The sequence below is a fragment of the Geospiza fortis genome, unplaced genomic scaffold, assembly GCF_000277835.1.
Source record: "Geospiza fortis unplaced genomic scaffold, GeoFor_1.0 scaffold878, whole genome shotgun sequence".
Classification (NCBI taxonomy): Eukaryota; Metazoa; Chordata; class Aves; order Passeriformes; family Thraupidae; genus Geospiza; species Geospiza fortis.
In genome coordinates this window covers 359,145-372,399 of record NW_005054471.1, presented here as the reverse complement: position 1 = coordinate 372,399, position 13,255 = coordinate 359,145, and the positions used below count along the sequence as shown (strand labels likewise).

Here is a 13,255-nt window from a genome sequence, read left to right as displayed (position 1 = left end):
ATGCGGGCGTCTGCCTGGACTGTAAATGCTCTCAAAGGAGAATTTCTCAAATAGCAATCTCAATAGACTGTTGTCACACTCTGCTGCAGTTCTGAGTGTAGTGGTGTCAGTGCATTAAAAAAAAAAAAATTAATGTTTGTTTCTAGAACTTTATTATTGAAAATTGGACACTGTGGGCAGTATGTATTGGCAGCTCTGTTTTCTGGAGGAAATTTTACTGCACCAGCTTTTAAATATTTTTGTTCTGTGGTATATCTTGCTTCCTGGCTTGTTAAGTGTGTTTTCTTCGTAGGGTTAGTTTTCCTCTGGGACAGCTAGCTGGAGCCTAGAGATGTCTTTTCTTAGTGCTTACACTTACGGCTCTAGTGAGGATATGAGCTTGCAAAAGGGAAATGTAAACAAAATCTCCCCTAGGTAGACATGGACCTTCTCCATCTGGTGAGATAAGAGCCAATACTGTTTTATGTTTTAACAATTCTATTTTTATATATAAATACTGTCCTGGAATTAAATTAACAGAGTAGAGCTTGTAAAAATGACATTTGAGTTTACACTGCTGTTTGTTTGGCTTATTTAATTTAATTGACAATGTCATAGTATAGAGCTACTTACAGAGCTGCTATTCAGGCTTGATTATTTTCAGTTTGTCCTCTGCTATACAGTGTTTGGAGAATTTCTTTGTTTATAAAGAATTGTTTATTTCTTCTAGAGTGTTTGTAAGTAACTTTGTAAGTGAGGTGGTATGAGATGACATCTTGCTAAGCAGCAGTCACTTCTGGTTGCAAAGGGGTGATGTTGAGATTGCTTTGCATTAGACATATCACATTGCTTTCCAAACATTAAGCCTGTAATTGTTTTTTTAAATGCCTCACTTTAGAGAGCTGCCATGGGGTACAGTGGAGTTCTTGTCTTCAGATCTGTTTAACTGAGTGTGAATTTCCAGCTACCAGGACTGTGCAGAGGATGTTGTCTAGTTAATATAATGCACTGTGATGCTTTAACTCAAAGGAAACTGTAGCAGGACAAAATCACTGACAATCTCTTATTTTGTTCTTTTCCTTTTTTCTCTTTACAGTAAAAAAAGCTAAACTCCATGGACCACCAGGTAAGTCATGGTCTTCTGCTTGTTTGCAGCAGTGGGGACCCCGGCTCTCTCCCTGCTGTTCGTGCTGCTCCCTCCAGTTTTCCTCCACCTCATCTGAGCTCCTTCATGTTCTCCTTAGGAGTGACCTAATCTACTTTGAGAATCCAGGCAGTTTGAGTTAGAGAAAACTTGAGGCTGTGACCTGGTGTCACGGTGGTAAGAAACCTCTATCTGCTCAACCTGGCCTGAACAGGTGATGAATGAGTCCCTGTACAAAACAGGGTCTGAAAATGTCCACTAAGCAGAACTGGTGTGTGTGTGTCTGTGGATTTTGTGCCTTCTCAATCCTGACTGGGTTTGCTGGATGGAACTGCAGAAGTGAATCTGAATGTGGCAGTCAGTAATGACTGTGCTTGGAATTAAAATCCCATCCACTGGTTTTGTGTCTGCAACAGCTATTCACACCCTGAATTTACAGTCTGGGCAGTTTCTTTTCACTGTGGTTCAGAAGCCAGCAAGGAATCCCTTAGCAAGCAAATAGATTTATCAATTGAAATTTGATGTACAGTTTACAAAAGAATAAGCACTTTTATAAAACTCCTATTAATAAAAACTGCTGGCATAACACGTATTCAAGTGTTTAGATCTGATTGCCCACCTGTATTCATAATTTAATTGTTCAGCTTAATTCTTTGGATATAGCCATCCTCAGATTATGACAGAAAACTTTCTAGGACTCATCCATATTTTATGGCAGATTAAGGTCTGTCTGTGCACCAACCTTTAATTTCCAGGGAAGGAAAACTGAGCGCCCAGACTGGAAAGGAGACAGTGTGTACGTTATCTTTTCCCTAATCAAGAGATCTGCTCACAAATGCAAAAGATTTGTCCTCTAGACTAGGTTTAACTCAGCGAAGGTGTGTGGTTTCACTGACAAGCTCAATGTCCCAGGAGGATGCAGGAGTAAAGTAGACAGGGAGGGGTAATGTAGTAATGAATAACTGGATATGTAGGAATCACAATTCAGTGACTCAGACTCCTTCCTGAGCTTCTGGATCATGTAATTTCTGTTTCTTCCCTTCACGTTAGGATATTGGTAGCTAGATGCTGAGGTGTGCTAAAGTAACCCATCGCAATGATGCATTAAAATGATACTGTCATACAGTCATAGAATGTTAAGGATTTGGAAAGGGCCTAAAGAATTATCTAGTTCCATGCCATGGGCAGGGACACCTTCCACTAGACCAGTGTCTTATCCTGCCTGGCCTCAAACACTGTCAGGATTGGGCATCCACAGCTTCCTTGGGCAACCTGAGCCAGTGTCTCAACACCTTGACAGTAAAGAATTCCTTGCTAATATCCGACTAAATTTCCCGTCTTTCAATATGTACCTTTTATTCCCTGTCCTATCACTATGGTCCCTGATGAAGAGTCACTTTCTGGATTCCCTGTAGACCCCTTCAGATATCGGGAGATTGCTGTGAGATCTCTACACAATCTTCTCTGTGCCAGGCTGAACAGCCCTGACTTTCTGAGCCTGTCTTCATAGGGGAGGTGCTCAGCTCTTCTTACCGACTTTGTTTCCTCCTCTGCACTTGCTCCAACACACTTGTGTGTCCTTCTTATGATGGAGATGCCAGAACTGTATGCGGTAATCCACGTGGGATGTCACAAGTGTAGAGGGGATGAATTGTCTTCCTCGACCTGCTGCTCACACTCCTTTGGTTGGCATTCTAGGATACTTTTGGCTTTCTGGGCTGTGAGCACACACTGCTGCCTTATGCTGAGTTACTCATAAGCCACCTTCATGAGGTTTGCACAGTCCCACCTCTCCAGCCTGTCCAGGTCCCTCTGAATGGCATCCCTTCCCTCCAGAGCATGACTGCACCACACAGCTTGGTGCCATCAGTGAACTTGCTGAGGGTGACCCTGATCCCACTCTTTTGTCACTGACAAAGATGATGAACAGTATCAGCCGCAGTCTGACCCCTGAGGGACACCACTTACCACTGGTAACCAGATGGACAATGAATCAAAGAACACAAGTCTTTGGGTGTGGCCAGCAGCCAGTTCTTTGTCCACAGAGTGCTCCATCCATCAAACCATGGCTCTCTGAATTAAAGACAAGGATGTTGTGCTTTGCACATGTCCAGGCAGACAATGTCAGTTACTCTGCCCCATCCAACAGTGCTGTAGCCCTAGAAGGTCATCAGATTTGTCAGCTATGATTTCCCCTTTGTAAAGCCACCTTGACTAGTACATCTTTGTTTTCCATGTGAAATTTTGACAGTATTAAAATTGACTTGAGATCCAACACTGTGAATAGATGCAGCAGAATTGAAGTATTAAAATTTGTACACTGCTTTCTGAGTATTTCGCATGTCTTGTTACAGTCTGTTTGATACTGATACATAGGCCTGAGGTGATAACTCCCCTTAAAAGGGAGTTTGTTCCTTCTTGCATGCTGATATTCAAAGTTTGAATGTGTCTGTGCTTTGCTGCTTTTGGTTTTATTAGCAAAGAGATAGCAGAAATTAGGAAAAAAGTTCTTCCAGGATTTTTCTTCAGATTTAAAATTAAAAGCAAAACATCTAAACAGAGACTGTCTTGTCTAGATGTGAGTGTGATGTGGTTTTCCTAGGTCAGGTCCGTTTCAGCACACTTACCAATAAATCTATATTTTTCTTCTGCCCCTGACTGGTCTGTAAAGTTCTTTGTAGACTCATGGGTGGAAAACTGAATTGGGACTAGGAAAGCAGTTGGGTCAGGAGGGAAGAGATGATATGACCAACCCAATCTCTTGCTTGTATGTTTTGCAAGTTTGTTTTTCGCAGTTTGGTATTCGTGATGGGTCCTGTGCCTTTGGACTGTCACTTCTTCCTTTTGTCTGCATTTCTGGAGCAGCATCATACCAAGTCTATGATCTTCATGATTTTGCATTCTTTGTCCCTGTCTTACTGCAAGTGAATACTTGGGTTTTTTTGTTCATTTGTGCTTGAATTTCTAAAAAGGCTGTGATTGAAAATTTGATGCGTGTGGAAAACATCTTGAACATTTGGCTTCTCAACCCCAGTGATATCTTCCTGTATGGGCTTTTCATCTGAGACCTCCCTGGATGCACTGTATGAACTGAAAACATTGCAGTGTTGCAGGTGATGTGATGAAAGAGTATGACGATGGAGGTAACATTTTGTGTCTCATTCCGCAGATAAATTCAATACATATGTGACCTTGAAAGTGCAAAATGTGAAGAGCACGACGGTGGCCGTGCGAGGTGACCAGCCCTGCTGGGAACAGGATTTTATGTTGTAAGTATGGTGGTGCACAGCATGGTGCTATGGAGGTACTCCTGGTTGAGTTCTTCTGTGACCCTGGTGTTCATACAGAGCTGCTAGAGTGTGTAGGAACTGGAATGTTTGGGTAGATAAAATGCACAAGCCTGGTGGCAACCTAAATAATTTCTTTCCTGTTGTACGCATTGGGCTGTGGTGGAGGATGTGTGCTGGGAGATTGTCTTGGCTGGTGCCATGGAATTGCCAGTCAGGTTTGTAGTGAGAGGCCGAGTCTGAGGTTGAACTGGGAAATTACTGTGTGGGTTGGGTCTGGATTGATGTTTTCCTTGACCAGTATGTGCACAGCTGTGCCTGTAAGCCGAGACACACACACACACCTACAACATAGCTTAGCCAAGGACTAAAGGCCCATAGCTGAGCTTAAATGGAGCTCCTGGGTGTGGGAAGAGGGATGGAGAGGCTGGTCAGGGCAATTAAAGGCTGTTGTTAGTGCACTCAGGGCTTCTAAGAGGTGATCCTGGTTACCTCAGTGGGGAGCTGCTCCATGAGCAGCAAAACCAGTTCATTCCAGCTTTCCCAGGGTTTCTGGTGCACTTGGCACTTCTGATTTGCCTTGGTTCTCACAGATGTGACATAGCCAGGGATTTCCCAGTGTCTTTTAAAATGGTGGGGTTTTTTTCTGGTGGATGGATGATTTATTGATTATACTGCATTTGCTTCTGTTTCTATAGCTTTGTAAGGCAAATTGAACTAAATTTACTAAATGGGGGGGGAAGTGATGTTGTATTCATCTTGTGGGGTCAAAGCTAGTGCTGCTGTTTCTCAATGTGTTTGAGGTATTTACACAGTATCTGCAGTAAGAGACATCCCCCCCATGGAATTTTGTGAATATGTTTCATAATCCAGCAGCATTGTTTCTTTGTTTCTCCTCAGCTGAAAGTGGGAGGTTGTTGCCTCAGGTTAAGGAGGCCACCTGGGTCAGTACAGCATTTTCATCATAGCTGTGCTCCCACCTCCCTTGTTTGGTAGTACTCTGCTTTTGGGGCAGCTCAAAAGGTGTATGCTCCTGTATGGACAGTCTGGAGCCTGTCCTTTGTCATCTGGTGAAATGCACACACTCCTGAGCACCAGCATCTGCTCAGCTCTGCAGCTCCTGGACAGAGGCCTTGGCTGTCTCTGATGTAAAACATTTCAGGACTGGGTAAGGCTGGGACAAGGAGTTGAACCTACCATTTGAGTCACATGCCCATACTCAAACTACTAACTCTTTCTGCCTGTGATTTGTGCTCATCCTGTGGGCAGGAGCTAGCTTTAAACCCAGCCAGCTACGAAGGAGGCTTCTCAGTGGTGATTTAAGAAAGCACTTGAATGTGTTGGATGAAGGCTCCTGTGGTTGCTTCTCCTTCCCCTCAAGCAGCTCCTGAAGCTGCACTCTGGTATCAGCTGAGAGCTGAGCTAGCATGCTATAAAGTCACTGAGACGCTCCATAATTAGTTGCTAGGGAATATGGAAGCAGAATATTAGCTGAACTACCTTGCCATTATTGTCCCTGCTTTAGCCAGGCAACTCTACAGTAGTTCTGGTGTCTCCTTATAACAGAAATATTACATGTGGGAACGAATGTGTTTTGCATGATCCTGTGTACATTAAGTTGTCCTAGGGGAAACAGTGCTGGTATTCCAATACTGCTGTTCTCTAGTTTGCTGTTTTTCTTTCTGGAGTTGGAAAAGGATTTTGAGCACAGCAGTTTTTCCCCAAGGGAAGGCTGCTTTTACTGTCTGTGCTGTGTTTACCTTTTTCACGAGGCATAGTATAAGAACAGACCATAAGCAAAAAAATGCTTCCTGTCTGTGTTTGTTGGTTTTGCTGCCAAACTCCTTGTGTGACAAAGCACTGCAGAATTTGGGTCTCTGGGGTTGTTTGAGATTTGGCTATGTACCAGACCAGTTAAGCACTTCAATGTATTCCCTGGGGACCTCTTCGAATTTTGAAGGAGCTTTAAAACAACTGTGTATTTGCTTCATATTTGCAGGAAACACCTCGAGTGAAGGTGTCCAGTGATGTTTAGAACACGGTGATTAAATTGGTGTTGAAGTTGTGAGAAATGCCTTTATTTAAATCCTGTGTGTGTGTGGAAAGGGATGGACACCAAATTTCAGTCTTAGCTCTTTTGTTCTTAGAAGCTGTTCTGCATCTAACCAGAAGGTGGAGAAAGGGAGACACAAAGGCAAAAAAAGCCACTGTACAGAAATTCTCTTTATTTATTTTTCTTACCTAGTGACCTATCCTTTGGAGATCTGTAGAGGAGCCCTTTGGGTGTATCATGACCAGTGTCCTGCCCTGACAGTGTATGTTGAAGCAAAGTACATGGTTTTACACTGTGACTGAAAATATAGTATTACTTCCTTCCCTTCCCTTTCTGGACTCACACTGTTCCAGCCAGTAGTCAGCCAGTCATCATCGACCTGCAGTCTGATGAATGTCAAGCAGGGTGAGGGCAGAGCAGTGCTGGTACAGCTGTTTGCCATACTGAGTAACCCTATCAGAGCAGAGGATGCTGGAGACTCGATTACAAGATGCTAGCAGTGGACTCATAGAAGGCTGTGTAACAGCTTAATTTTGAACTGTTGCAGACTGAGCCACTCAAACACTGAACACTCCTAACCGCAATTCCTGTGTCTCAAACAAGAGCAGAAGCACTTGGATTTAACATAGACATTTATATGCTTTACTGTAATTGTAGGGTTTGTCTTGAACCTTGTAGATACGATGTTCTCTTTCAACTGTGAGAAGGAGACACAGTTCAAGTGGATGCTTGGATTTGCAGCAACTCTTTCTTATTTTGGCCATGACGGCAGTCTATAGAAATAAGACAGTAACATTGCTTTTAAATTTCCTTGATAGCTGTAACATAAATATGTTTGAGCAGAGGGCATCAGCACTGAATGTCCAAGATGCCTACTTTTGGGGATTAACAGTTGCAATGAAGGGAAGCCCTGAGCACTAAAAATTATGGCTTATAGCCTTTCTTCCTGATAAGTGTGAGACAGCTGTGGTGTCAACAGACAGCTCGGGATTATTCTCTACTTTGTTGTTTTTACCAGCGTCTGCTGTGTATGTGTTAGGCTGTTCTGAAGTGGGCATGTTACAAACCAGTATGCAGAAGCGAGGCATAAAAGCTATAAAACATTGAGAAGAAGCAAATTTGAGATGCATCCTTTTCTTAATGAGAGGAAAGTTGTTTGTGAAAACTTTCAGATCAGTATTTCCAAGAACCTGTCACTCAGTGGCTGTGTGGAAGTAGCTGGTGCTGGAGCAGAAGTGGCGATACACAGCCCTGAGAAATAGGTAGTACTGCTGATGCAGCTGTGCTGGATGTGGGACTGTTACTTTTGGCTAGGAGTACCTCCACTCACAGGTAAGTATTGGCATGTTTGCACCTGCCAGAGTACACCCATGTTGCTGTGCTGCCAAGGGAGACACCCACTTTGTTAGAAATGGGGTGCCTGATGACAAAGAACAGCTCACCTCTAGGTTTTGGTCCAAGGTACTCTTCCTTCTCCTGTGTACATAGCTGCAGTGATGAGTTCCCTGCTGGCAGTTCATGCATGACATAGTTCAGAGTTTTAGTTTGCACTCTTTGTGTAATTAGTATTAAACTGTGAGTTACTAGAAACTGGTGTTCCCTGTGAGTATAAGCTGCCTCAGCCACACACTTCCAGGAGCTCTCTGTAACTTGACACCACTCTGTGGAAATAGTTCGCTGGTATAATCATGGTGGTAATGCAGAACATGAAACAAAATTAGATTGTATTCTGCTTTTTTCTCATCTGTTCTGCCTTTACTTTTCTTGCAGTGAAATCAATCGGCTGGACCTGGGCCTAATTGTGGAAGTATGGAACAAAGGACTGATATGGGACACCCTGGTTGGGACCGTGTGGATTGCTCTGAAGGCCATTCACCAGTCTGATGAGGTTAAGCTGACAGAGAACCTGTATTTGCTCCAGTGTTGATAATTAATGCATTACAAATCTGGCCTGGTGCAGCCCAGACTGAGCTCCTCAGCAAAACTTCTACTTGTGAAGTCAGGAAGGCTGAGTGAGCAGGGAGGGCTGTCTCACCACATTAGTTTTGATTTTGTAGTGAGATCACAAGTGAGAGCCCTCACATAGGGCTCTTTGGTTTCATTTCACTTGTGTGGACTCAAGAACAAGGGTCTGATCTGTTAAGGAGCACAGACCTAAGTGTCTGAAGTCTTAAGAACTGACTGCTTAGTCTGATGGTCAGATTCCTATGACTTACTGCTAAAGACCTCTGTCTTGTCCAGCTGACAAGGTAGGCCCAGGGGACCTATGCAGTATCTTCTTAGGGCTTCTGGTTATAGTGTTAGGTGAACCTTATACTAATATATGTGGACAAAAGTAGGAAGTTGGATGTGTCAATGTCTGTAACTGCCCTAGCTACTGAGTTTGGCAGTTGTTGCAGCTAAGCATTTTTAACTCAAATTTTAGAGTATTTACGTAGAAGATTATTGGATTTGAGCAGGGAGAGATAGATTATATTTTCCATAAAAGGAAAAGAGTGGGGATGCTCTGCAGTGTGGCCATGAGGTCTGGCTGGTGCTCAGTTCCTCTCGCTGTCCAGGTGCTCCTCAGTCCTGCCTTTGAGGGTCTACCTTTGCAGTTCCACTGAGAAGGCAGCACTTCTCTTTGCTGCTTGCTCTGGTAGGTGCCTCTGAGATATGGAAGAAAATCCAGTTTGGAAGAAAAAGCCAGTGCATGCTGAATGGATGTAATTTGATGTTAAATTGGGTTGATAATGCTGTTAAGCTCTTTTTGGACTGTATTAGCAAATGTGTGAGTGTTGATGCATAAAGTTCTGCAGACTTGAATGTTTGTTCACTTAAGGCCTTTGATTCGCAGGAAGGTCCTGGGGAATGGTCTACACTGGAGGCAGAAGTTGTAATGAAACATGATGAAATCTGTGGAACCAAAAACCCCACTCCTCATAAAATTTTACTGGACACAAGATTTGAATTACCTTTTGGTGAGTGCATTTCCATAACTTACCTAGGGTGCTGACAGTGGAGAGAAAGTGGGAACAACTGAAGCTTTATAATTAAGTTGTGTTTTGTGTTCATTCTCTGTTCAGTCAGTATAGTTCAGTGGAGGTCATGTGGGTGGTATTAATTGTTTGGCTTCTTTCCAACAAGATCTGAATAAGTATGAAATATTTGCAAGTCCCTGGTTGCTGGAATATTTAGACTAGCAGCAGTTTTTTCTTCTGATAGTGTTTCAGGATTGTGTAGTCACAGATTTTCTTCCTGAGCGAGAGCATTTGCTTCTTTGAATCTAGACAGATTTGGCTCTAGAGGAGGTCAAGTAAGTTGTTAGAGCTATTCTGTGGTGAGTGCACGTAGCCCTCTTAGACATGTGCAGTTCAGTGAGTGAAACATTAATGCTTAGTGCTCCTGAACATTATCATTAGCAGAGTATATAAATAACTTAATGTGGTAAGAACTGCCTTTCTGGCAATTATTTATGGTTGAAAAATGCAAAATATGGAAAAGCAGCTAATTGGAGCAAACTGATCTCAAGTAAAGTTGTGTGTAATTTTAAAATTTTATTTTACTTAAGCAAACAAAAACAGCCCCCAAACCAAATAAAACCCAAAAGTAAGGCCTTAGCCAGAATGCATCCTAGGCTTGCATAACTTCTCTTTCCAGCTCTTGGCTGATGCTTGGGATAAAGAACTGAGATGATGTTTTTGGGGTTTGTGTTATTTTTTTTTTTCATGCACTGAGCATTGAAGTGTTTCAAAATGTTCTGTCATTGCAAGGCTCATCCATCTCCCTCTCCCTGTTGCATCCTTTTTGCTGCAATGCCCTAGTCAGTGTGAGCAATTTGTATCCTGCTCTAAGCAGGAATAGAGTGTTTGTGCAGGCACTGGCGTTTGGTCTGCACCTGTCAGGATTGTCCATCTGTTGTGGGAAGAACTTAGGACATCTGTGGGTCTCATACTCTGCTTCCTGGTGCTAGGGGATGATGCAGGCTTGTCCCTGCAGGTGAAGAGTCAATCCAATTTTAATTTTGTGCTGTGAGTGCACTGTTGTGAGTGTGCACAGTCCCCTGGATGGTTGTACTTCTGGGAGAGCACAGTGTTCTGTAGGAGCAGTGGCACTGCTCTTCAAATACAGTCCAGCATGCAAAGGGGAAGAGGTGCCTGACACCTCAGCTGTCCTGACAGCTGTCTGATTCTGGTCAGCAGCCATCCCTCTTCCCCAGGGAAATACCCTGGTGTTCCACTGCTACTGTTTGTAGGAGGTTTATTCTGAAGTTGCTTTTTATGCAAGAGGAGGAGCAAGCCTCTTTTACCTCACCAAAAATCTTGGTTCTTCGGTACAAGTGTTGAGGCTTATGGGAGGGACAGAACAAGCACACAGAGCTGAAGGCAAGGCTTGTAGCCACTGCCTTCTCATCTGAATTAATTCTGCCACACTTCCTTGTAAACTGCTTTAAAAGAAAATGAAGTTCTGGTGTCTCCCTTTGTACTGATAGTGTCCAAAAGAGAATTTGCATTCTTTTGCCATTCATATTATGGACTGCATTGCATTTTGAAGTACTTTTTTCAAGCATAAGAAAACAGACTCCATGTAGATATGTTAGAACATCTGAATTTTAAAAATCAAAGTATTTCATGTAATAATGTGTTTTCACATTGCTTATGTCTTTGCTTACCATGCCAAATACTGAAATAACAGGGATTCTGCACTGTTGCATTGAACGGTTTTTGTTCTAGTGTGTGAAGAGTTGTCTGCATGTCCAGGGTTTCATAATGTCCAGGAAAAAATGGGTGCATGAGTTAGCTCTTCAAAGGCTGCTCTTCCCTAGAAGAGTGCTGCAGTTTTTGCTTTGATCTCCATTTTCAGTCTGATGTGCCATGGCAAGGTCAGAAGCAGGTTGAAAAGCAGGAGGCGCTAAGGGTGTGTCATACTCCTCTAGAAAGTGGCATCAACCCTACTCCAGTGGTGCTTCCCCTCACACCATGACTAAGTGTCTCCTGCCATCACCTTTGGGACAGAGGAGTACTCTGCACCATGGATTAGGCTCTGTCTCCTTTCCCTTGGAGGGGTGCATGGAGCTCACAGCACTGCCTCTGCGTCTCTCCCAGTGGATTTGCAGGTCAGTTTCCCTTTGCTGGATGGCAACAATATGGATTCTTAGTGCCCTGCATGTTAAGATTCTTTATCATATGAGTTGGGAGCTGCTGCTTTATCCCTACACAGGGAAGTAAATGGATCACTGATGTGCTGTGGAAGTTCTTAAGTCAGAAGCTGGGCCGTAGAGGCAAGATTTTACTAAAAGGTTTGGAGTGACACTTAAGAACATTGTGTGTCATGTTTTGTTTCCCAGGTGAAGATCTCTGGACTATTGTAGATGCATGAGAACCAGAGTGATGTGTGGGCTCATGTACAGCTTGTGCTGCTTTTCAAGTTGGGTAAAACATTGCTGCCTGGGATAGTAGCTTTAAAAAACCTGTGTGTTCTCCTGTTTGGCTGTGCTGCTGTGCTTTTTCTGTGATTTCTGGCTGCTGTCTCATTTAGATGCACGCAGATACAGTACCCCAGGTTATCCAATGTATTTAAAATATTTCATTGTATTTAGGTGGAGCTTGAGAGGTTTTTAAGGGTTTGAAAAAAAGAATAAATTATTTGAAAACCAGAAAAGCTGAAGTCCTTGATGTAAAACATGATGGTGTGTGCACAGAGGTTTAGAAACTGCAGCTGTTGCCTTGTGGTCAGTTAGTGTGACATCAGCACGTGCTGATGTCACAGCGGAGGGCAGCTCTGTGGGCCCTGCTGTGTTGCTTATCTCTGTGTGATGGACTGCAGTCCTGGGGACCAGGCTGTCGTACGATGCTCTCTGCCAGCCCCATGTTCTTTAATGTGCAGTCTCGCAGAAACAGAACGGCTGCAAATCCTCTGATACAAAAACGTAACAAATAGTGGGGATGGGAAATGTGAGGCATTGTATTAACCTGTAGAGTGAGAAGATTTGTGCTTGGTAGTCTAAAAATGGCAGCAAACTGCCTTCTTCATGGCAAGAAGTGGTTGTTAGCTGAGACAGGCTGGAGCCACTTTCTCCTCTGATAATATCTGTTTCCTCTTTGGAACAAGAGAGACAGTGGAGGGATACTGCTTTCCTTGGTTGGTTTAGAAAATTTTCTGGTAGGCAGAAGACAATCTTGCTATTATTGTTTTGATGCAGTGAGTGTGTATTGGCACAGATTTTTCAGGATGCTGCTTTCCAAATGTAAAATTGTTCTGCTTGATAGCAATTTACTCTGTCCCCCTTTTTTAGAAGTGCAGTGACTGTGCAAATCCCTCACAGGATGCAGTACTCAAAAATGCTTTTGGCTCCCAAACTATAACAGTTTGGTTCTGTGCCAAGCAGTTTCTAGTTCATAATTGGAGTGAAGATGCTTTTAGTGTTCTCAACACTCCCAGGGTGGGAGTGTGCTGATCTGCATCTAACCATGAGGTAGGGTAAATGTGCTTTGTTATTTTAGTGTCTTGGGAACTGAACAGGAAAAAAAACTCAGCTCAGCCAAGTCATTTCAGTGAGAAGTCAAGAAGATTCCCATACATTGGGAAAGGGAAGAAATTTGGTCTGGGAAGAGGGGAAGCCAGGGGAACACTTGCTGGAAAATAGGGGGAAAGAGGGTATAATTTCTGCTTTCAGCCCTTGTTCTCATTCCTGCCAAGCTAGGTTTTGCCCTAGCCCAGGACTTGCTACCTTGGGAAAACTCAGAAGGATCAAGGTGATGCGCAAGGTTCAGAGCAAGGACCAGAAAACCTGAGGAGAAAAAAAGCTTTAGG

The 13,255-nt window shown here is 43.3% G+C and overlaps 1 protein-coding gene across 5 annotated transcripts in view; it reads left to right on the top strand.

The window, feature by feature from the left end:
• The first annotated feature begins 1,080 nt into the window (after positions 1–1,080).
• The window catches only part of UNC13B (unc-13 homolog B), a 180,911-nt gene continuing 168,736 nt past the window's right edge, over positions 1,081–13,255 (top strand). For all 5 annotated transcript variants that reach the window (XM_031062858.1, XM_031062855.1, XM_031062859.1 and 2 more), the window contains exons 1-4: positions 1,081–1,105; positions 4,293–4,392; positions 8,234–8,351; positions 9,300–9,423. In XM_031062858.1, the coding sequence (XP_030918718.1) occupies positions 4,388–4,392; positions 8,234–8,351; positions 9,300–9,423 (247 nt within the window). In that variant the 5' untranslated portion in view covers positions 1,081–1,105; positions 4,293–4,387. The remainder of the gene's footprint in view (positions 1,106–4,292; positions 4,393–8,233; positions 8,352–9,299; positions 9,424–13,255) is intronic.